The sequence below is a fragment of the Semicossyphus pulcher genome, unplaced genomic scaffold (assembly GCF_022749685.1).
Source record: "Semicossyphus pulcher isolate SPU_LCO1_2020_fin unplaced genomic scaffold, fSemPul1.0.p SCAF_2, whole genome shotgun sequence".
NCBI classification, from domain to species: domain Eukaryota; kingdom Metazoa; phylum Chordata; class Actinopteri; order Labriformes; family Labridae; genus Semicossyphus; species Semicossyphus pulcher.
The window spans coordinates 16,909,718-16,934,591 of record NW_027211693.1 but is presented as its reverse complement, the minus strand read 5'-3'; the positions used below and the strand labels follow the sequence as shown (position 1 = coordinate 16,934,591).

At 39.8% G+C, this 24,874-nt stretch overlaps 1 protein-coding gene across 2 annotated transcripts; it reads right to left on the bottom strand.

Annotated features, from left to right (window-relative positions):
• Positions 1 to 10,802: 10,802 nt before the first annotated feature.
• gdpd2 (glycerophosphodiester phosphodiesterase domain containing 2) lies at positions 10,803 to 21,296 on the bottom strand. 2 transcript variants are annotated; one of them, XM_069670347.1, is made up of 16 exons: positions 21,165 to 21,296; positions 18,895 to 19,122; positions 18,089 to 18,192; positions 17,861 to 17,954; positions 17,533 to 17,592; positions 17,344 to 17,442; positions 17,160 to 17,253; positions 16,551 to 16,696; positions 15,876 to 15,958; positions 13,916 to 14,075; positions 13,609 to 13,812; positions 13,382 to 13,527; positions 12,317 to 12,464; positions 12,064 to 12,146; positions 11,951 to 11,979; positions 10,803 to 11,346 (listed from the first exon to the last, which is right to left on the bottom strand). In XM_069670347.1, exons 2-16 carry the CDS (start codon positions 18,979 to 18,981, stop codon positions 11,273 to 11,275), a joined length of 1,611 nt encoding a protein of 536 aa, XP_069526448.1. In that variant the 5' UTR covers positions 18,982 to 19,122; positions 21,165 to 21,296; the 3' UTR covers positions 10,803 to 11,272. The 2 variants fall into 2 exon arrangements, with proteins under 2 accessions (XP_069526448.1, XP_069526449.1); XM_069670348.1 differs by lacking the exon at positions 11,951 to 11,979.
• Between the last annotated feature and the right edge of the window lie 3,578 nt (positions 21,297 to 24,874).

Genomic DNA, 24,874 nt, shown 5'->3' with positions numbered 1-24,874 from the left:
AGCCTTGGAGTTCCTCCACTGTGTGACATCACAAAGTGAAGCTTCTTGAGAAGTCTGTGTGAAACCTGGCGTTCACAGCAGAGACTTTTTTAGAGGGGGATTACTCCAACATACTTTTACCTACAGATTTGAAACTACACCCACGTTTAGTCTGGACATACAACATTGTAACATTGTATTTATGTCTTAAAATGTAAAATGGCATATTACCCCCTCTTTAATTTTTTGTCAAGTTAAAGGAAAGTTATGAGGTAATATTACATCATGCAGGTGGTATGAAGTCAGAGGTTCCCATCTATCTGAAGGTTATTAGGACCACTGTGTACACTTTCATGTAGCCAGAGCTGTGTCATGCTCCTTAATACACTTCTGAATCAGGTTTAAATCAATGCCTGTTTTTTGGCTTCAATTCAGTTGATGTGTTTTGTGTCCTTCATTAAAAATACTCTACACAAGTGTGTGACTGCAAACACTTGTTTTAATGAAATGACTCTGACTTTGTTAGAGCAACCCACTGGTGAGCAAATGCTAATCAGCACTCTTTTGACACCAACTCCCTCTTCACCCTCCACCCATGCGTCCCTCCCTCCACCCTTTTCTCCTCCTCGTCTGACACTCGCTGGCTCACCGGGTTGAAGTCATAGCCGCCCGACCGTGACTCATGGCAACATTTAATCCATGTAGGAGTGCGAGGGACACAGGTAGTGACACCTTGTGTTGGCTGTGCAGAGTAGCCTGTTTTTTTGCACAGCCGGGAGGGAAAGCACAGCAGCACGTGTGACACCAGATAGAATGTAAACATATTTTCTACAATCTATAATGTGAAATAGAAAAATTACCTCCCACGCATCCTGCCTGCTGTCTTCTTTCACAACAGTTTGTTCCTTGTTCAGTTGCAAGGTCACCTCGTAACACTCTTGAATATCTGTGAGAAAGAAAACAATAATGAGCTTTTTTTCCCTTTTACTCTGATAATTATAAACATCACATGTAAGTGCTTTTTATACATTAATTCTTATTTTGTTGTTAGAACTTCTCAGTGTCCTGGAGTATGCTGCTTTGGTTGTGTAAACGAATCAAGCGATCAATCCCGGGCACACTGGGAGATGTCTGTTTTTCTGAGTGACGCTCTGGGTGAAATGTGGGGGTGGGAGTCGTCTGTTTACATGGAAGTTATGTCTCCACATTTGCAAGTGCTGGTTTTATCTTGTTGCCGAACTATATGACTCATGACTGAGTTACTCATCAAGTCATTGTCTGAGAGGCCTATATTGTAATTTTCCGTACTACCTGGACAACACAAACAGAATCATGTCATTATCTTTGATTCCTTTAGTTTAACACCATCGTAGATCACCTACAGTGTAAGTCAAGTCTTGTTGCTTTGAAGCTCCCTTTTTTGGTTGAGTGTCCATTAGTTCCTATACATGATGATAACAGTGCCCCCCTAGTTAAATAGTGCACACTTTATACCCTGTTACATGCTTTGATGTGGGAGCTGCAAAAATGGAAGTTGGTTTTATAAAAAGTATTTCATGGACATTAGCGTTAAGGGATGTAAGATGATGCTTCAAACTTAATGCAAGCGTAGAAGCAGTAGAAAGATGACTTCATCTGCATGTTTAATAGTTTGTTACATTTTGAACAAAATGTCAGAGTGCAAAAGCTGAAGTAATACCAAAACATAACTAAGGGTTCATGCAGAATCATGTTAGCAACTCTGTGGGGCTGTACTACAGCAATTTGAGCTAAATGCTAACATTAGCATGCTAAAATGCTTGGAAAGACACACGAGATACAACTCCTAGTGTGTTAGCATGCTAGCATGTGAAGATTAGCCCTCAACACAAATCCAGCTGAAGCTTATAGGACTGTCATTCGTCTTTCAGGAATCTGGTCTCTTACAAAATACTGGACACATCTCAGATGATCTGATTTAAGAGGTATACAGACATTAAGGGATAAGCAATGTGTTTGCAATTCATCCTGAGTAGAACGCCAATGTCTGCTCCAAATTTCATAGCAATCAACCCAAGTTTTACTCAGAACCACAACCTCAGCCTGCAGGTGGCACAGAAAGAAAAGTCACCAAATCAACAGGGTTAACACTCTGGAGAACTAAACGAGAATATGCACAGCAGCCTGCGTGACAAATAACACATGAAACATCTCATTTTGAAGAATCATAGGAAGCCAGTTCTCCAAAGAGGGACGGCACAGTATGCCCTTTTGTTTGTCATAAAGCAATGTAAGTGCAGGGTAATATATGTTGCTATTGCTCAAGTACAACACAGAACTATAGGAGTAACATTATCAGCACTGATGTCTCAGCATGTCCCTCAAGTTTCCTTTTCCTTTGAAACCAAACTGCTCTCCTCGTTCCTCTCTCTTCCACTCATCACCTCTTGGCTCACACACGTCCATGTCCTGTGGTCACCTATTGAGTGGCAGCCATTTGATGAGATGCACTGGGACAATTTTGCTGATGTGAAACGCAGGCCTGCTTACTGCACTGTTGACATAAAGAGGTTACTGGAGAGTTAATCAACTTCCCAAAGTTCAATGTCAGGACAAGACGTCCAACGATTCACCGTGGAGAAGGACATCAGGAGAAATTGAATACATTTTACAACGTGTATCTTTTGTGGGAACAGAGACACAAAGACAGTCGAACACTCTATGTATATTCGTGTGAGACAGAGAGATAAGAGTCAGTGTGTCCCAAAGATACACTGTGAGAACAAAAGTGTAAGAATGGAGCATGTGACTCATCACTGTGTCTGAATGTGGAGGAGTGAAGCCATGAGTGGGCCGAGGAGTTTGTTGCACAGCTGACTAAAGAGCAATCTCACTTACACAAACTCTTATATATATGCAGACTGTAGGCCTAACTGTGCGCACACACACACTCGTATACAGGCACACAATTAGCCACAATGACGCCATCATTGCTAAGACACCAACTAATTCAAATACACTCTGAACTGCTCTGCTTATAAAATCATCACTGTGTACAGTATCTCTCTGAGAGCAAAGAGGGCTTCATTCTGAGTCCCTAAACAATAAAAACTATTACTCACAACAAGAGTGAGCTGTCTTTTACAAGCCCGAAGTATTCTTTACTGTTGGTTGCATTTATAGTTTTTCTGCCACTAAGGGGCAGCAGAACACACGGCAAACACAACATTAATATACCAACTTATAAAGTTAATAAGGCAAAAGTGTTAGCATATAGTAGCACATAAAACAAACAATACAGGGAGCAACATTAGCATTCATTTACAGCCATGTTTTGATATATGTAAGTGTTTTATTTACTCTCTGAACTATTAGCTCTTCAGCTGCTAAATGCTAATCACTAGCAACGCACTAACTGTATCTGGCTGTTGTTTTAGTGCTGGGGAGGTAGTGTGAAGTCGATTTAGAAGCGCATGCAAGCAACAGTAGCGCAGAACAAAGGCTTATGAGAGCAGACTGTATAACCGAAGTGTAATAAATACAGATATTCTGATATTAAAATTAATATTCAATGTGGGGGAGAGGAGAGAGAGAGAGAGAGATTCTCACCCCCAGCATATCAGACAGGTATAGGTGTGTTGATTTTTTTTTAAAGACATATACCTGTTACGGCACAGCTCGTTCTGAGCGCCAAATGCCCATCCTGCTAATTATTTTATCTGTTTATTTTGCAAGGTGTAGGAAGCCTATGTTGATCGTTAAAGGGCATGTTTATGTTTAAATAAATATTTGCAAGTAAGTTTGTCTCTGGTTGTGTTGGTATGCCCTCTTATGGGCATATTGCGCAAAAATAGATCCAATAGTTCGAACCTGTGTGTTTTTTTAGAGGAAATAATCAAATGTCATTTTTCGCCAATTTTGACAGCACTAGTGAGGATGAACCAAAAGAATAAAACTGCAGGCTGTGAAACCAAAACATTGAGCTAAAAAATGCTTTACATAATGCTGTAAAGATAGCAGATAACTCTTTTACTTTTCACATACATTTATTCATTTGACTCTTGCTGGTGAATTCAGCTTTAAAGAAGTCTCATAAGCGTTGCATCTGTTAAGTCTTGCAGGATTTGCTCTTCAGTGGCAGCGCAGACACCTGGCTTGCTTTCACACAACTAACACTTCTAATTACTTCGCTCATCTATTCCTGCCAGGGGTAAGACAACAGAGAAAAAACTGCTCAATCAGGTCTTGAAGTGTTTTGAGATCAGGATTCACAGTCACACAAAGTACAGACAGTTTTGCTTTTTTTTTTTAAACATCTGCAACTTTCAAAAAAACATCTCTGAACTATTCCAACCCTCGCCGACCACATAAATTCCTGGCCATGGAACATAATGCATAATCCAAGCCAGAAGTCTCTTTCACAGGACTTATTCCCAGATCTCTTTTTGATGTGGGGACTATTTTGGGACAGTCTGGTTGCAGCTCTGAGCCTTTTTGTCACAGTCATTGGGGGTTTCCTGCACCTTCTCCCTGTCCTACAAAGACACTACATGCAGCATCAGCAGGTTTGTTTGTGTTGTAGGCCTCTTCTATTTGTCATCTACCTATTCAATTGGACTGAAGTCATCTCTTTATTGCCTCCCTGGGTGAATCATGCACAAAATCAAGAAAAGAAAGTGCCCTTGGTTCTTTATATGATGATGAGTAACCCACAGTTCATTAGAATAACACATTCACAGGAAACTAGGTCACAATTAAGGCAGGGCAAACAATTCACCCCCTTGTTACTGCCTCAATAAAGTATTCCCCTGGCATTCAGGGTTCTCTGTAATTTAACGTGTCTGTCTGCATGTGTGCCCCAACTCCCAGTGAGCAGCACCCCCCATGCACCCTCCCACTGCATGTTTATATGTTGGAACAAAAGGGTGGATGCACTGTTCAGGCAACCTTTGTTCGTGACTGTGCAACCATGCAAACGTCCAATCAAGCGACCAGAACTGAAGCTTCCCACACGGCATCAAACACCTCTTTACTTCCCACAGTGCATCAAAGTTTCAGAGGTAACTTGAAGACAAATACTGTGTTGTTATGTTGGCAGATTGCTGTCTTCAGATTGGGAAATTGGCAGCTTTTTTTTTCTTGTTTTGTACATTTCAATCCAACACTAAAGGTTTGCAGCGTTGTCAGAGAGCTCTTAACTGTTTAGCCCTCCATCACTCTGACAAGAGCAACACAAAACGGTCCAAACAGAACCGGTTCACATGACCCTGAGCACGCCAAGTCAAACACGACAGGGGAGGACAAGAGGATGAGTAATGTTTATACTGCACTGTATTCCTATTAGTGCTGTGAACCGACTGCATTCCACTCTGCTGTTCCTGATGAGAACCACATGTTGAATGAAGGGACCAGCACCTGAGAGACACCAATCACAGGCCTCCTCTTCCTCCCCTACCCTCACACTCTGCGCAGGTGATCCACAGAGCCAGGAGAGGTTGAGTAAGAGGCTTGGCATGGCGGCCAGGAGCGGTGTATTTTCCTGTCTGCCTCAGGCCCGGCCCTGATTGAACATTCTTTGTGAGGAATGTTTGGAATCTCGATTTGGGAAGCTTATCCTCTCTGAGTCTCCCTCACTTTAAAAAATAACAAGGTATATTACATTTGGTGTTAATATTTACTAGAACTTACTCTACAACAGACAGTGAAAATCTGGAGGCTAATCCAGACATATAGTGTAAAACTATTAGACTGTCATTTCAGCTGGGAAGAGGCTGGATGCTAATAGTAGCATTTGATAACTGTAGCTAATGGGTTATAACATGTTTTACCTTGAAGTATGGCTTGAGGCCAACCCTTGTCATTGTCTTTTCCGCTGAATATCAATAGGGAACAGTGAAGTAAGAGAGTCAGGTTCTCTGGAATACCGCAGACCATATTATCCTTTTGATACCAACATTTCAGCTCCCCACCCATGGGAGTGTGATGTCAGAGAATAATGGCAGAATATGGTCAATGGCTTATTGTAAAACCCACAATGGTAGCTTAAAATCATCTTGTATTGAAGAAGAATTCTCTCTATGAAACTGTAGTTCGAGCCGAATGAGTCGACAGGTCAGTACATACTGTGTGTAGGGATGCACGATATTGAATTTTTTGCCGATATCCGATATACCGATATTTCTCAACCCTTTTTGCCGATTTCCATACCGATATATGAGGCACATGTTTTTTTTTCACCTCATTGCAGAGTACATCAAGTACCTCCCCTGTAGTGGAATTTATATCATGTCTTTACTTATTGTAGTGGCTCACTGGCAGATGCAGAAATAACTAATCTAATCTAAAATGTACAAATTCACTGGGTGATATAAGAAAAGTACTTAAATGACACATTTATTTGTTTGTAACATTTACTTTTCTTGTTTTCGGGAATCATGGAGCATTTAGGCGACATTAAAGCGTTGTTTTATCGGTAGAAAATATCGGCAGAAAAATGACATATTGGCCGATATTTTCAAGCCATTATCTGCAGATACCAATAATGTTCCGATAAAAGTGTGCATCCCTAACTGTGTGTATAACTTTCCTATAACAAGACGAGTCTAAAGCCATGCTAGCAGCTCTGTGAAGCATTTCTTCGGCATAGTGTTGCTTTGAGCTAAATGCCTCCGTTAGCCAACAACATGCTAACAGTGATAGTAAATAGTAAATAAATGGTGAATGGACTGTACTTATATAGCGCTTTTCTAGTCTTGCGACCGCTCACATTCACCCATTCACACACACATTGTACACTGATGGCAGAGGCTGCTACGTAAAGTGCCCGACTAACACACCATTGGCTATGCCACAGGGTTCAGTATCTTGCCCAAGGACACTTTGACATGTAGGCTAAGGGAGCTGGGGATCGAACCATCAACCTTCCGACTGAAAGACGACCGATTCTACCACTGAGCCGCAGCCGCCTCTAAATTGCTGATGTTTAAAGAATCCTTGTATAATATTTATTATCTTCACCATCTTTGTTAAACATGTTAGCGTGCTAACGTCTAGTAATAGGCAACAAACACAGAGTAAGCTACAGCTAAGGCTGATGGGAATGTTCTGTGTTATGCAAGTACCTGACCAAAATAAGGCTATATAGATCTGCTGCACTTAAAGAAGCCTTTATTAGCCTTGGGGTACGTACCACGGCTGACCTCTGACCTCACTGTGATGAAAAACAAGCAACGACAGAAACAGATCTTGAACTCATACAAGAAACCTGCATCAGCACCACAAATGATCAATTATATAATTCATACTCTCCGTTTAAATGGTGCTAAGCCTCACAGACAAACAGAATATTATAAAAGTGGGTTAAACATTCCTTCAGATGCTGATACAAACCCTCATATTGTATTTCTTTAACTGCCTGATCAGCCCCTCCCCCCCTCTGCTCCCCAGCAGCGAAGCAGCAGTGGGTCAGCAGTAGCAGCAGCAGACCCAGGGGCAAGCATCATTATAACATGGCTGTGGTAATTAGAAGGACCACTCAACCATCGGTTAAACTGATGCAATGTGCTTTATAAGGAACCGAGTTTAAGATTCCCATTGGCTTCACTGAGCTCTTTTCTGAAACACCAAACTTGTTATGAAGGTGATATGAATACGGCTCTCTGGTGAAGCTGACTTTTCTAAGCGACGATCTACATCATGTCGATATAAGTTCATAGAGTATCAGGTACACAAAAGGAAAGATTTGTGCTTTTTACAGTACGACTGAGCTATATATAGATACTGTGGCTTTATAGGGATTTAATTTAAATCGGAGTGTGTTACAGAACAAGGTATACAGCCAACCTCTGTGAGACAAACTGAAAGGCCTCTTTCATAACACTTAATTGGGGAACACTTAAAATCAGTTCACTTCCAATGAAAATGAATACAACCTGACCCTGTCTACATCCTGTGTCCGCCTGCAGCCAGTCACATGACAACACAAAACACAGCATATACGCTTCACTACATACAGACTGATATAGTATGAGTCCAGAATGAAGCAAACAAGCTGTGAACTCTTCCTTGCTTCAAAAGAAGGGGGTGTGCACAGGAAAGTTCTTTAGAAAGTCCACACTCTGATGTAATTTACTCAAGAGTGCAGCGTTTTGAAAAAGTCCCTTCTGCAAAACAAGCACTTGAAAAGTGTTTTTCTTACCAAGAAGGGCTTGGAACAGCTGGCTGCCCAAGATGGCGGACACTTTGCCAACGCTGGTCTTCAGCGCCTGCTCCTCTGGACTGGTCAGGTTGGCCTGGTAGCGTCTGAGCAGCCCCACCGCTCGCTCCGTGTCTGCCAAACAAAATAAACACATGCGTGAGGACATCAGCAGCAGAGAACCATCACAAGTCAGCAGTCATCATTGACAGGATCAATAATATTTTCATGAACTGGGATTCAAGTTAATATGTGTTATATTGCTTTTAATAGGTTGTAAATCCAGGGACAGAGAAGTGAAAATATTATATATAAATGCATTAAATCTGTGGCTGCAACTTATGATAAATTATCTTATCAATACTCTACAGATAATACTCTTGACTATTGTTTACACTGTATGTCAGCAAATATTAAAACAAAAATACCAATTAAGTCAGAGTAAGTACATTTTTTAGTATCTTGTTTGGTCAAGCCTACAGTCCACAACTCAAAAACAGTTAGCCTACAGTCTACTGTAAAATAAGACTATATAAAATAAAATTGAAGTAAACTTCTGGCACTTTTGCTTCAAAAAGTTTATTAATTTAGAATTTTTTGGCAGAGTAATTTTCTTCTTCTTGATCATTCACTGATCAATTTTTAATTTCAGCTCCAAAATCTATAAAACAGTTTGTCTCTATATTGTTCACTATAAAGTTGTTCTCTATTATTATAAACAATAATCGAATATAATGAAAAAAATACAGGTACAAAAATAGCAAGTACACATGAAGCAAGTAAGAAAGCTACAACTTCCTTTTTGACTATCACAGACACACTGTAAGGTACAAATATAGGGTGTCAAACAAAATATACAATAATAGTTATAAAATGTGACTTATAAAAGGCTACACTGCAGTTTGCTACATCCCCATGCAGAGCACATAAAAGATCTTTTTCTCTTGCAACACGACTGTACAGCTGGGTTTTGAACTTGGTGGGTGGTGAGGAACACAGCACAGAGATGATGCACGGAGGTAAATCTACTACTTCAGAGCTTTCCAGCCTAATCCTGAACATTTTGATCGAGAAAAATCTCAAATCAGTGACCTGCATGCTGCCCGGAAGTTGCACAATTTACAGTTGTAGTATTTTACATTTTCAATTCCCTAGGGACAGAAAAATCTCTCATGGGATTAAAACTGAGGACCAGTGTTTAAATCAGCTGAAACTTTACTGGAGTAAAGAGCTGTCATTTGACCTGAAAAAACCCACTTCAACTTATTACTACAAAACTTTGTCACGTGAGGGACATGAAGAGTTATGTTGCGTTAACGGTACTTACCATATTTATGCAACATGGTGCGGCCGTCTCGAAACGTCATGAAAATGTACAGTTTGATCTGTTTTCAGGAGTAAAATAATAACAGCAATAGCCTCGGATAATTCTAGCACAAAAGCTGCCGCTCCTTCTCCACAAACAATGTGAGATATTGAGTTTAAAATCCAGTCGCTGGACACTCCCCGTCTGTTACTGCTGCGGTCAGCGGTGGTCCACACCCACTCGCAGAGGTTAAGATGTGACAAGAGGAAAGCCTGTTTGGTTCATGTCAACTTTCCAGAAGTTTTGGGCAAAACTGCCCCTGAACGTGACATGTTTCCCCTCCCTCCCTCTCTCACACACATGCCTCGCCTTCATGGACACCGGCCCACAGCCTCATTGGGACCAATAATAACAATATTGATACAGCTAGACTATGCCACCTGCTGCTGGTTTAGGTTATCTTTTAACATGACATCATCAATACTGATCAATCGGTTAGTGAGGCATCTTATCCGTGGTTAAATTTTTCTCTTTAAGTCGCCTATGCTCCAAGGTTTGGCAACGTGTGCCATCTAGTGGTGCCTTAAGGTGGTGCTGGGAATTTACACACTTTTGAGCTGTGTACAGGTCCAAGGGAAAACTGTGCAAATGGGGAAAAGTTATATAAAGCCGTTTTAGGCTCCAGAGGGAATTGTGAATTGAGTCAGCGTCGGTTAGGACAGACGACAAGTTTAAAAATGAAAATATCTAGAGGTATGTACTTAGAAAAAGGTGAGTTTACCAGACCTTTGTGGCTCGCTCTTCGTCTCTGCTTAGAGATAGCTACTCGGGGTTACTTTAGCCGCTACTAGCAGAAACGAACCGAATCCCTTATCGAGTGCTATGCGGTTGAAATGCATTGTGGGTAATAAATGCGACAAGTTTTGACAAGTAGAAGAATGAGATAAATATAAAAGTTACCTGTGATTCTGCTGCATCATTTTTTGATTTATTCTGACAATGTTAAAGGAGCGAAATGCTTAACCGATAGAGAATAATTTTAACAGTAAGCACTATGACAGAAATTTGTTTTGATTCTTGTGAAAATAAAATAACATAACTGGTTGTTTAGTTACATATTATATTTTTCTCTCAGTGTGAATTTCCACCTGTTATTGCATTTCTTTGTATTTCTTGAGTGCAGAAAATGTAATGTTGGAAATACTGAACACAAGACAAGCTACAATGCGTATGTTCTAACTAAACTTTTCATCTATATTATGATGCTTGTTTTGATTTGAAGACCACAAAATAAGACTTTTTTTTCATTCAGTATACATGACTAAACACACAGACACAAGGCAATTTAGAAAAAAACATTATATTGTTTTTGGCTCAGGTTACAGTACATCCACATATTTCCTGCAGTGGTGCCACCATAAAAAGAAGTTTAAAAACAAAAGTCAAAACAGAAACAACAGAAAAATATGACAAGACTTAAAGTGCCAAGAGGAAATCCAGTGCATATCTAGAGTTCATGTTGCAGTGATACAATCAGAGACAAGCTTCATAGTTTTAGTAGCAAAATAATGATCAAAACCCTGTAAACCCTCAACCCAGTTGACCCGCTAGACTTATACACACATACACACAGACACACACACAACTTTTAATCATATCTTATACATTTTTTGGGAATCACGGCTTCAAAATATAGCATAGTTGTTCACATTAACTTGATTGCTTCCTTATCTAGGTCCAGAGTGTTCTGGCAGTGCAGACAAGGATGCAGGTCAGTTTCAGAACGGAAATACCTCCTGCTGGAGTCGGTCGAACTACACAGTGGGTAAGAAGGGAGACAGTTCTTTCTCATTCCACGATAAAGTATTCTTTTTTTGATTCTCTGTAGCTGTGGGAAATAAAAACAAAAGTTAGAAAAACATATATTTGTAAATGCCTGCTTATCCATTTCAGTAAAAATAATTGGTGAAAATGTCAACTTGCTTGCCTTATGACATTCTCCAAAATAGGATTTTGTAAATAAAGGGTGCAAACTAATTAAATTTGTATTACCTGGAATAATATTTGTGTTCGTGGTAACATTTTAACAGATAATAAGAAATAGCTTGGATAAATACCACTACTTTTAAACATTTAATTAGCAACCTGTTCAGACTCATGGAGTTATAGCTAACAGTGTTAATTAAAGATAGCTAAACCTACTCAATCAAGATGTGAGCTGTGCACTACATCCACATTTTAGTGTGAAGACAAGTTGCTAGTCATTTTCTAGCATCATTTCTGTCAATCTTTAAGCTAAAGCTGAAAGAGTTAGTTGGTTAGTTGGTTAATCAACAAATAATTAATACACAACTATTTTAGGGGTGTCACATATGACATTCAGAAACATTGATTAAAAATGTAAAGACAAACTTAAAGATGAATGTATTAATTGTTAAAATGAATCTGCAGATGAGTCAGTAATGAATTAGCTAAATAATAACGTACTGTACCTTTTCTGAGACAATAACAGTGTGTTTTCCTGGCAGAAACAGTGAGCTGGATAAGTCACTCATAGACCTTTTCATGCAACAGACACAAATGTGCAAACACATGCTCAACTTACCGCTGAAAGATGTAGAGTCCAATCATTATCACAATAGATGCAATGTCCACTGTGATCCATATTACTCTGTAAGTGTGAGGCCCCTGAAACACACAAACATGCCGCAGGGTCGAGGCGTGTCAAATATTTTTTACAAACTTTACAGCTCCAAATCAAGTGCTTTAGATGATGTTACTTAATGCAGGATAGTGATAGTTTCCAACAGGAAAGTAAAGCATGTTCCACTGTACGTGCAGCTGTATGTAGTGCTCACCATGACCCAGTCAGGCTGATTTAGTTTTTGTAGGAGGTGGCAGGAGTTGGTGGTGACAGAGCTGGCCCCTGCACACCACAGCAGAGAGAAGAGCCAGCGTTCATTCACCACCCACAGATTCACTGTAATGTTCATTCTCCGAAGATCGCTGTCGGATACAAACACAGTGTTTAGGACGGAACATATCAAAAGTCAAGCTTGGTATATAATGTAGGTGCATGACGTAAGAAGTAGCATATTTATAGACAGCTATTATGGAGCTGAGGATGGGAAGCTCTTATGCTGTTATGAGGTTGTACTGCTGTGTTTCAAGTTGAAAGTCATTAACATAAGACATTGTTGTCATTTCACTGCTTCCTGATGGTCAGCAACTGAAAAATTGGGGCCTATTTCAATTTAGAAAAAGTGTTTGATAAGCATTAGCTTCTGTTGGACAACAGCTAATTTATGGAATCTGTACCGTGCGATACCGCCAAAGGTGAAGTCAGCTTGGAAGTGGCTGAATTTGAGCTTCTCAAATTCAGTGTGACAGGAGGGGGAAATCCCTGAGTGTGGAAAGCAGTAAATATTTGTGTGTGCAGGCATCCATCTACATGTGTCTGTATTTTTCGTATCAAAAGAAGTTGATGAATGTATTTATGTATGCACATTTAAATGCAGTTTATTTACAATACGAAAACCTAGGCTGCTATCACAGGCATCATGATCCCTGACCAGAAACACATTTCATAGTATGTGATCAAAGGTGTGAACTACACAAAGCAAACAGCACACTGACTCAGGTCAGTAAGCACTTTTTGCAGCACCTCAGACATGTACCAACACTGTATTTCATTATCTATTTTCTTAAAAGGTTGGTCTGGTCCTCAGTGAAACACCACTCCTGGGTTGGTACATGATTTGAATCTGGTTCCCTGGAAGCAGATCCTGCGCCTCTACAGACAGTGCCAGCACTGTGTCTCAGCATGCAACACACACACTTTTAATTAACACACTACTGTGCAAGCCCACTGGCACAACCACAGAGATAATATGGGTGTGTATTGTTTCAGGTATATTTCTTACCTGATTTTTGTCATACTCAGGTTGCTGTATTTCACATTCAGATGTTTTCTGGTGTTGTTGTTGTTGTCATCATCCTTATAGACCTGGATGAAGCCTGGGGCGACATCCTCTACATATCCCCTTTTTTCTGGAGGAAGCCAGAGGATCTATAAAAGAGGAAAAAAAACATCACCTTAACATGTCATGAAGTATCTTGATTCCATCAGAGAGATGAGAATTAGACGTACCAGACTTTGGTCAATGCCAGATTCCAAGATGGTGCTGACTGTGCGCTCTGTGATATTTGCCGCATCACCATAAAGGTCGAACATCACTGAGGTGTTGTGCTGCTTGGCTAAGTCAAGAAGCTGACTTAAGGAGGGTATAGTCTGTCTCCTGGCTGTTTTCTTCTCCTCCGCTGAGAGCATGGACACTGAACCGAAAGGATCCGTCTGGAAATTCAGATCATACTTCCTTAGAGTGCAGCATGTGTCGTAATAACACAAATACCTTCATGAGTGTGTCATCGAGCATGTGTTACAGCATAGCTCTCACCTTTAGGAACCATTCACCTGCATTCAGACTCTGTAATGCCTTCCAGCTCAGGTTGCTGCTGTGGGTGAAGTGTTGGTCAGGAAACTTCTCTTTAACGTTTGTCGTTCTCCGCAGGAACTCACCACGATGGTCATGCATCAAGAAGGGATTTCCGTCCTCACTAGGTTAGAAAAACAATAAAAGAAAGCATATGTGAGGCCAAAGTAATCCCAATTTAAAGGTGTATTAAGTAGGGATAGACCGGTTATCGGCCGGGCCAATTATCGGCGCCGATATTCAGCATTTTGATGCATATCAGCATCTGCCTTTTTTTTCTTTTTCTTTTTTAAATCTGACGGCCGATAAGAGTTCATTTCTTTGCAAATTTTATTTCACTTTGTTTTATTTACTTTATAAACTTCAGGAAGTTATTTATTTATTTATTTAAATTTTCAGTTAACTTTATAAGAGATGCTGCTGACCCTGGGAACTCCCTGCGCTTTTTGTTTGTTTGTTTAATAAACATATGCTTAAAGGCATTTAAACAAAGTTAAGTGTTGGAGTTTGTATTATTCAAAATTTTGACGCCAATATTTTAACTTTTACTGCAAATGAATATCGGCTCCAAATATCAGTTATCGGCCTCCTTGACTACTAATAATCGGTATCGGCCCTGAAAAAACCATATCGGTCTATCTCTAGTATTAAGTAATATACCACCAACATTGACCGCAACAAAACAAACTAGAAGAGCACTGATAAAATGTTACAGTCAAAGAAGATGAGCCAATGGAACTGATGATCAACCACCACATAGATATATAACTAATTGTTTGCTTAACCCCACCAGTGATTGTCCAATCATAGCTTACCAACCATATATAGATATGGAAGCTCTGTCAGGCTTTTTAGGCCATTTTAGTCTTTGCAAAACCAAATAGTAACTTTAAAAGTGAATAACAAAGTTTGGAAATATGAACAGTAAAGCTCTAATCATGTCACAATCATGGTCCAGTTGTTCAAAAAGTTTAATCTTGATAAGAATTTTCTATCTAGGATCCCCTAATCCATTTTACATTTGTGCCGTTTTCTCAAAGAAACCACTGGATCACCCTGGCCCAGTATGATCAAAATGATTACCAATGCTCTGTATCACAATGTAGGCCTCAAGTCAAGCCAAAGAAACGCCAATAAAACCATACAAACATCTTCTTTCTGACTGACAACATCTGAACTACAACAAATAAATTACAACAAACTAATACATATAGTTACAAAAACCATCAGACCTGGAAACCCACGTTGACCTAAATAAGAACCGTAAAGGTTCTGGGCACAGCCTTGGTTTCTGGGGTGCAAAAAGGGATGCAACTGTTAAAAACTACCATCACTGTATCATTAAAATCAATATATAGTTATAAATGAAAGTAGATTAAATCATTTTAGTTTGAAATTCACAGCTATTGCAGGGATTATTTTATGGGGACAAAATCCTTCTTTTCTAAGTGCAAAATATTTATGAATGTCTACAGTATATAAACAACATGATATACATGTTGAATTGTTAGAGTTTTATTACATTTGGGTCATGAAATCCACCCTGAATACGCCCTTATGTTACTGCCAATAACTTAATCCCAATTTTGTAGGTCAAACTCTTGATCCTAATCAAAAGTTTTGAACAATCAGATTATAACCTAAACTGGATTACCTGATTTTATCTACCTCTGAAATCTAAAAGTCATTGTCTTTGAAAAAATACTTGAGTGGTAGTCGCCAATACCACATTATAAAGTGAATTTATTATGTTCCAAGCAAGGAGGAAGGGTTGACAGGTGCACAGTAACAATTGCGGCGGGTTTAGCAAAGGAGTGCAAAAGGAATGAGGAAACAATGCGGACTACACCTTTAAAAACTGTATGAATATGCTTTGCTGTGAAAATCATCCACTAAAAAGTATTTGAAATATGATCACATTTACCTGAGCTGTACGTCTGTCTCAAAGGCTGTCACGCCACACGTGAGGCTGCTGTTGAACGACATCATTGTATTCTCTGGGGCCAGCTGAACACAGCGAGAACAGATGGGTGAGACACACTCATGTGTTTAAAAGTCACAATCTACCCTAAAGCTACATTTACACACACACAACCCAACACGCAGCGTTAAATTGAGCTTATTGGTGACCCAGGAGGAAAGCAAATATCAAGCACAGAGCAGCGCGACATATGGTGCCGTCACATGATAGGACATTTGTTCATACCTGAGCTAGTTGTACAGTCATTCATCACAAAACATTAGTGAACAGAGTGGAATGAATGACAGGAGGATGTTTGCATGCAAGGTCACAGGATTCAATTTAACATATATAAATGTATGGTCAGGAGGCAGTTAGCTTAGCTTAGCATAAAGACAGAGAGCAACTTTATACCCTTTGATGTGTTCATAAACAAAAAGTAAAAAAAGATTGGTCTTCTTATTCTTCACAAGAAAGAAGAACCCAAAAAAATCTTGTACTGTCCCTTTAAATCATCATTGCATTACCCTGCTGTCATGAAATATACTTACATAGCTATAATTACAACTGGTTAACTAATGTAGCAACATGACTAGAGGTGGAGCATGTCGTTGATGTCAAGTAAAACAGGTTCCTCACCATCGGTGCACCTCGGTGGCCGATGAGCTTTGGTTTTTCAGGTAACTCCTGCATCTCTATGAGACAGGGAGACTGGATGTGCAAGGGACACAGGAAGATGGCTGCCGACACCACTACAAACACCACTGCGATGAGGAACTTAGACCCTGGTGAGAACAATAGTCAAGCGATAAATAATCGTGTTTTTAATCCGCTGTGAGTCAACAAAGGACCTTTTCAGAAGTCCCTTCAGAAGCTTCAGTAAATAAAGAGTGCTGTTTGTTTTGTGGGAGTATCAAAAATATCAGTGCCTTTCAAATTTGTGTTTTCTTTTTTTTTACCTTTTTTGCCTTGCAATAATTCCCAGATGGATATTTTTGTACATGGTGTTATACAGATAACATTTACTCACAATGAAAAGGCTAAAGCCATTTGATAAAGTGCACGTACTCAAATGTACTTGCTGGATATCATAAAAAAAATAAAAGGTTTAGATAATTGCACATGAAAACATTTGTTTGCCATAACTTAGAGTGCTAGAATCCAGGTCAAGGTGTGAAAAAATGTGTCTGAATACATTGTGAAATATCTCAGGACTGTGTCTGCTCATTATTGACGTCTGAGACTTACAGTTTTTCTTGGCTGCTCGGAAGCCCCTGAAGACAAACAGGCTCAGCAGGGTCAACGCCCCAACTGCACCAAACTGCAAGAAAGGAGCTGAGGCCTGCAAAGAAGCCGCGCCACACACACATCAAAGTCACACCATGTACAACAGACAAGAGCTAAAAGTTTCGACATGAGACTCTTGCTGTACCTGCAGGGAGAGAGTAACAGTCTGCCACTCCTCATGCCACTTCACACTGATTCCCGCTACCCCAGAAGCGATGAATATCACCCCTAAAAACAAGAAGACCTGTGCAGAGAAAAAGCAAACACATTATTGAACACTAACTGATGATGGCTGCATAATTAGAAAAAAGTGGCGCATTAATGTTTAAGATACCTTGTGTAGCCAATGTAAGTCGAGCTGTTCTCCTAAGGCGACTTGGAAGAGTGCAAAGAGCTGTAATGAATGGAGTATAGTTTAAAACATATATTGCAAACATGGCTTGTTAACCTCTGGCTCTTTTCTTATAAGAAAATTTTAATTGCAATAAAATCTGGTTTTATGATTTCAAGGCTGAACAATGGCCATGTTGTGTTTTTCTAGTCAGAATTCTGGACCTCAAATCTCATGCCTGTAATTACCTGTAAGTAGGCCCATGAGAGTAAGGTATGAAATCCTGCATTCACATCATCATTGCTGCAACATTTCAACACTATATTCTCACCAGCAGCAGAACGCAGTAGATGGTTAGCGCTGCAGAGATGATGACCAGCACCATGAACCAGTTCACCCATCGCTTCAGATTTTGAAAGGCCAGCCTGATAATAGAACAATAGAGGGCAGCACAGGGTTAGCAGAACAAAGGTCACCAATACAGACAGAAAAGAAAAGACGGGATCCTGGGCTTTTGTTCTAGATTCAATGTGGTCTTATTGTGTGTGTGATCGCTCACCAGTTCACGTCATCTTGGTCGTTTAAAGCAATCAGACAGACGTACATCCAGCACAGGGCCAGCAGGGAGACCAGAGCGACGACGGAGAACCAGAAGCATGCGCACTAAAGTGGAACCAACAGGTGAAATATTAATCGTTTTCAGCTGTGATGGTTCAGCTAATAATCAGGATCCTTTGTGTGTGTGCTTGTAAGTGAAAGTATGTGTGTGTGGATGCCAGAGTGGAAATGGATCTGAAGAGACAATGGCACCGTTCCAACATTTTTTCGTAGATGGGTTTGTGCCCTGCATTGCGCCGTGACAACGTAACTCTTCATGCTCTTTCGCCATCGCCACACACCTCCACCCACTCTTTTTTGTTGGAAATTATGTACCGCCTCCACCCCCTCTCCCCCTGCTTAATCTAGATAAATCCATTACAAGCCTGTTGGAACCTGTGAGTTTACTTATTTTGCTTGGCACACTTATGCACATTAGGCATTTTGATCATCAGTTTTTTTTAAGCTGTCCTTTCTACAAATGCATGAAAAGCTTTGTCTAAACACGGGGATCCACTTATATTTACGTTGCATTTAAGGAACAAGAGAGTAAACAGTTTATTGGTCGTGTTTCTGAATATGGCTGACTGAATATTTCAGATTTCAGGATTTCTATGGGAATGTTAATCCCTGATTATGGGATTTTTTTTTTACAGTTCAAGTGTACAGAAGTACAAGGGGCCCCTAAACGTAAGAAATTTGGAGCAGATCTGAACACCCTCATTGTCACATAAATACATTTATTTATATATGGCTAAAAATACTCACTTTTCTCTTATTTTCCCTCGGTTCCCTCCAGTGGCAGCTATACAAGCCCCTGCTGCAAACTCTCCAACAGTTGTCGTCTTGAGGCATCACTTCCCCTCCTCATTCACAGTGTCAGTCCTGTTCAGACACCTGATACACGCAGCCTGCAGCAGGATGAAGGAGGGCCTGATTGAATAATGTTTTCTCTGGTTACGGAGGAGAGGCCCGACCTTGTTCACCTCTCTAAACCTAAAGAGAGGAGGAAGGAAAAAGACGACTGTGACAGAAAGCAAATGAGGGAGAGAGAAAAGAGAGTTTCTTTGGGTATTAAGGCGATCCCTGCTCAATAACCCCCTGAATAGAGCCTGTGTGTAAGGGGGGGGGTATAGCCAGTGGCAGCACTTACAATAGCGGACACCATGGGGTATTGAGAGTAGTGCTCGGACTGGCCTGAGAGTGAAGTCACACCATTGAGGCTTTGCAGCACAAACAGTGACAGGCACGTCCACGCACAGAGAGGGGGGTGGAAGAAGTGCGAGCGTGATTATAGAACAAACTAACAGAGCGAAAGACGCTCTCTGAACATGCTGGAGTTTAGATTGAGATAAACATAGGGGTTGAAATGCAGCAGGGTGAGAATAGGTCAAAGCAATATATTTGTAAACATGTCAGGGCACATCATTTTAAAGTCGTGCCAGTTTCGGTACCTACCAGCAGAAACATCGTGGGAAATAACCCACTGGTTTTTTTGTCACCTACTGAAGAGGCATATTGAGCAATTACATGACCAACGGTTTCTTGTTAAACTTGATTTGTCTTGGGTTTTTTCCAGCAGTCCTCTCCCCTGGATCATTTCGCTTCCCTAGTCGTAGCCTTCAAGGTTATAGTTAAGTTCAAGGTTAGGTGTTTAAATGGATCAAGGAGGTCAAGTTTTTCTACATTATATAAAAATTTCTTCATCCAATTAGGTAAGGCGTTTCTTAAAAAGAATCACCATCTAACAAAAGCATGTTTGGACAGGTTTTAATGTCACTGACCGAAACATTAGACGCCTTGTTTCACTGAACAACATGCACGTTTACAAGGAAGTTTTGAACCTGAGCCGAATGTTGAGTAATAACTGCCTGAGAATCAAACTTGTGACAGGACCACAAAAGGCAGTGAAATATAAAAGTGTCCCATTACAATCAAATGACAATTAAATTTGTTGCGGTTTGGTGCCTTACAACAGTTCCCTTCTTATAAAGGTGTTTAACATACCTGGCAGAGATCACTTTTTGTTTTTTTAGATGGTACTTTAAATGCCACTCTAACTGCCACACATGAGCAAACCGCATGCTTCAAGGAGATTGTTTCATACAACAGATAACTTTACATACACACACACACACACACATACCTGCATGGCTGTGCATATTAAAAGTCACCACAGATTTATACTTTGCCATTGCTGTTTAGTAGGCAATGTTAGCTGTTATCATGCACAAACATGCAGTGGATCTACTATTGTGATAAAAAGTGATGACAGATTTCATGTCCAATTAAATTTTTCTAAATGATTGATGTTAATGCAGTAAGACTCTCACTATTTCTGACGCATCAAAGCAGTGCAACTTCAATCTGAGCTGATCTGCTCTGACTTTTTCTACACAACAAAACATGTTTTGCCATCATCCTCTACCTCCCTGTTTGTTTGTTTCATATTTACTTGAGTAGGTTTCATTTTCAGATGTGTTCGTTTATATTTTAGATTAATATAGTTGAGGTTATTATTTATTAATGCTGTTAGAATTCCTGGGTGTATATATTTCTTCTTTCTTCTTGTATTTATTTTCTCCTGTGTTGTAGTCGCTTTGATAACCTTTTGCTGTAACCACAAAAAATGAAATAAATCAAGAGCACACATATTCCTTGAAGAGATATGTGATCAAATATTCTTTTTCTACACTTTAACAGAAGGCTACATAAAGGAACACTTATAAACGATGTCTTATCTTATCTTTGGATTGTATTTATCTTTCACAACTGTTTATAGAAACACAGAAAACGAATGTGGTATTTTTAACTGTCGTGATTTTATCTTGTTTTTAGCAAAGCCAGTACGTTTTTCAAACCGACTTTTAAACACATTTTCTTTTTTCCCCCAGTTTTTGTTTTATTTTATCCCACAGCTTTTCACTTTTCGCTAATGCATGTCACTATCACACAGAGTTTTAATCTTGACAACATAAAAAAAAACGATGACTATCAATCTATCTGGATATCAATCTATCTATCATAAACGGACTCACCATAAATCACACGCGTGGTTTAAATCTCCGTCAGAGACGTGAACATCACACCGACTCAAACTTCTTGGGAACAACCCGCTCCGTTTGCCTCCTCTCCCCTTCTCTCGTCCCTCGTCACCCTCTGTCAACCCGTGAATGGTCCCACATGAATGGGTGCTGCTGGATGAAGGGGTGTAGTTGAACAGAGTGGGAGGATCCAAAGAGTTCAACTCAGGTAGGCTGCTAAGTGGAACTAAGACGATAATGGCGCCTTTATACTGTCAGTTAACCAGCAAGAAATAAGTTATTTTAGGACACTGTTAACGAGGCTACAATATTTTTTATAAAATACCTAAATGTAGCAACTTTTAGATGAGGCTATGATATCCAGATAGAGGCTGAAATTACCCATTACAGTTTCCCCCAAACGTTTAAACACATTTGCAAACTGCAACTCAATTTCTCAAAACTCCAAACACAAACTGAGGAGTTAACTACTTTGTCAAAACTCCACCATGTCCTGATTCCTTCCACCAAAACAATACACACAGCTATTATACTGTGTGTTCATGTCTTACAGAGCTTGAAATAAACACTGATTTGATCCATTCAGAACACTTCCATCAGAAGTGTTCATGTATGTTTTGGCTTCATGAGGCCATGTTACATTATTCAAATGCATACAACTCTGGAAATAAATGTAGGGTTCTTTGTCCTGAAATAGCATTCACAGTACTATATGAATATGCAACACATGTTACAGTAAGCCAGTTCAGGCTGCATTGAATGTTCACCAACAATGGATGGAGTTCAACATCAATGTTTGCCTTCCACCACACAGCCCTTTCCTCAACCCCATAGAAGAGTTTTTTCTTTGGAAATGAAAATAACAATGCATGTTGATCTACTGCACATTACATAATCATGTGTCATAATAGAAGTTAAAGACCTATTGGCAAAGGGGGTTTATTAGAAACAGGAGAGTCAGTAAATATACAGAATGTTTGTCTATCTATCTATCTATCTTTTCAGTGCATCTTATACCAGAGTATTTCTATGTAGGCTATGTGACGATAAAATCACTAGGTTATGCCCTGGCTGCACAAATGTCAGTGGAAGACTTATGTCTTTATTTGTCTCAAACACGAAAACACACTAATACTGGGCAGTATGTTTATCTGCTCTTACTGTTTATTATGAGAAAAAAATCCTGTTGAGATGAGAGACCCCTTGATGTACACGGCACCCCTTTACGTTGGCTTACACTGTTGGTGACGTCACAGTCCGATTTCGCTCACTACTGGTTCGATCTACTGTCAATCAATAGGCTATAGGTCTATAAGAAAACCGGACACTTGCCCCTCCCCCTGTATGTATAAGCAATGGATATTGCATTTGCATGTGTCCTTATGATTATGGTGATGACTTTTTTTTAATTGCATAGGAGGTAACGATGCCGCTAAGGAGTTCGTAGTCCAAAGTAAATAAACAGAACACTGTGAAGAATTTATCATCCTTTATTTCATGACCACTCAATCTTTCTGTGACAACGATTGACCTACCTCTTCAATTGCTTTCGCAACTTCGCCTTCCAGTCGTCTGTCAGGGCAGAAATCGTTCATGGCCAGTCCCTGCTCAGAGCACCACCGGCGCACATTCCTCTCGGAAAAGCCTCGTAAGAGGCCAAAGTGGTCGGTCAGTGCTGCGGCTATATCGCCACAGGACATCCCACTTGACCTCCTGGCTGTTATAAAGTCTGAATATTCAGATAAAGACATGCCAAGGAAATCGCCTCACGAACTACGCTAGTCTAAGGATCAGATCAAGTGTTTTGGCGGCATACGGTGGCTTCCGGGTCATTAAAAAAGACCTACGGCAAAATCTGGAATTAAAAATGGCACCGTTATTTTCGTTTCCCGTTTTTCGGTTTCTGATTTTAAAACGAATAACGGGAAACGACTCATTATCCGTTTTCCGATTTTCGACTTCAAAACGGAAGTCGAATGGCCACAAAGTACACGGACCTTTTCCCCCCGTTGCACGTGATGTGGACGAAGTCCTCTGGCCGGACGCGGCACAAAGACGTGATGCTGAGGATGAATGATTCCCTCATTGACTATGATTTTGCAGTTAACGTTTTTGAGTACAGTAATGTGCTTTCATTTAGAGTTTTCTCTGGGTTTACTGTATGTTTTACATTGTTTCATTTTGCTAGAAGAGTCAGGGGTTTTGTAAATGTAGTTGAATATTTGGTTTTGTGTTTAAAGTTTTGAGAAAATGGGTGAAGGTTTCAAGAAATGTGGCTTAGCAATTGTGAAAAACTTATGTAGCAAAAAAACTCAGCAAAAAGAAATTTCACCTATGTAAGTACAAGGAGAAAAAACAACAAAGAAAATCGGTGCACAGATACTAAAAGCTAACAAAATAAATATCTATTCGTTACTGCAATACAAAGTGTTGAGCTGAACTGACCCTGCTTCTGATCCTGGTCAGGCCAGAGCCAGAGGACCTCATCGGCTGCGATGTCCTCCCTGGCCAAGCAGCGGCCTCTTTTATACTCTGACACATGACTGAAGAGTTCTTCCACCGACTTTGAGTTTGCACAGGTGCAACATGAGCGAGACTCACTGGTCATCAGGGGGTTGCATTTTGAAGGCCAGTGTTCCTGGGTGAACAAAGTGTGCTAAATGATGCAATTTGTGTTCAAAGATTTGCAAAACTGTGATTTAGAGTGATATTTGAGTGAGAACAATGGAATTATGACTTTAATCAGTTTGGAGTCATGTTGTTGATACGCTTTTCATCAATTCAGTGACTGTAACACCGACAAATAGGCTAGTTCGTTAGCGTGGGAAACTTTAACTGTCACTAAATGATCAAAGTGTGGCTATAACTGGATTAAAACAAGTTAATTATATTAATATAGAATTTGCTTTGAAGTGTGTCAAAATAAAAGACTGAGGTGTGTTTTGAGGGAACTTTGATGTAGTTCACGTGACGCATTCTTCCCTGCTGCTCGCACGTGAGAAATAGTTGATCCTTTCATCTCTTAATTTACTTCTTTTTTTTTACTTGCTACATCACATATTTAAATTTACTAAGTATTCCCTGGGACTTGTACAAGTACAGATCTTAATCTGTACTTATTTCCATATATTAAACAAAAATTAATATAGCCTAATCAATAATGTTCTTGACACCCGGGGAAAACTCACCAAGATATATAACATGTTCGATCCCCAAATGTGACGATCTGCATAAAGATTAGTTTTGTTACATTAACAATATCTTGATGCGAGTCCTAGTGCAGTGCAGGACTTTTGTCTGGTTATACAGCATTTCTTAATTGTATTATTGCTGCATTTAGTTGTGTTAGAAAAAAATTTGAGCACCTCTTCCCCTACTGATAACCAGCATACTGTATAACAGAAGTTAGACATAATACATGATACCTTAAATGATGTATGGTAGCTCTATAGCTGGAAGGGACAAAGAAGGCTTGTTGCTCATTCAATACTAAATAATTCATTTACATTATTACTTCTTATCTTAAGAGGAAGAAGATGTAGTGTGATGAGTTATTCTAGTTTTGTGGAGTTTTAGAGTTTGTGTTTTGGTGATCAGAGGTTTCCTGTTTTTGTCTCCTGTAGTCATTAGTTCTTGTTTTTTAGTTTCGTAATTAATTGAATCTGTGTTCTTGTAATTAGTCTTGCTTAGTTATGCATTTTATT

What these genes read in the sequence shown, in the direction of transcription:
- gdpd2 (XM_069670347.1), bottom strand. Translation starts at nt 18,981, where the DNA reads ATGCCTCAAGACGACAACTGTTGGAGAGTTTGCAGCAGGGGCTTGTAT. An exon ending in ACTTACATTGGCTACACAAG is followed by an intron (nt 17,443 to 17,532) that starts GTATCTTAAACA and finishes TTCTCTGCACAG; the next exon opens with GTCTTCTTGTTTTTAGGGGT. An exon ending in CTGAGTATGACAAAAATCAG is followed by an intron (nt 12,465 to 13,381) that starts GTAAGAAATATA and finishes TGTATCCGACAG; the next exon opens with CGATCTTCGGAGAATGAACA.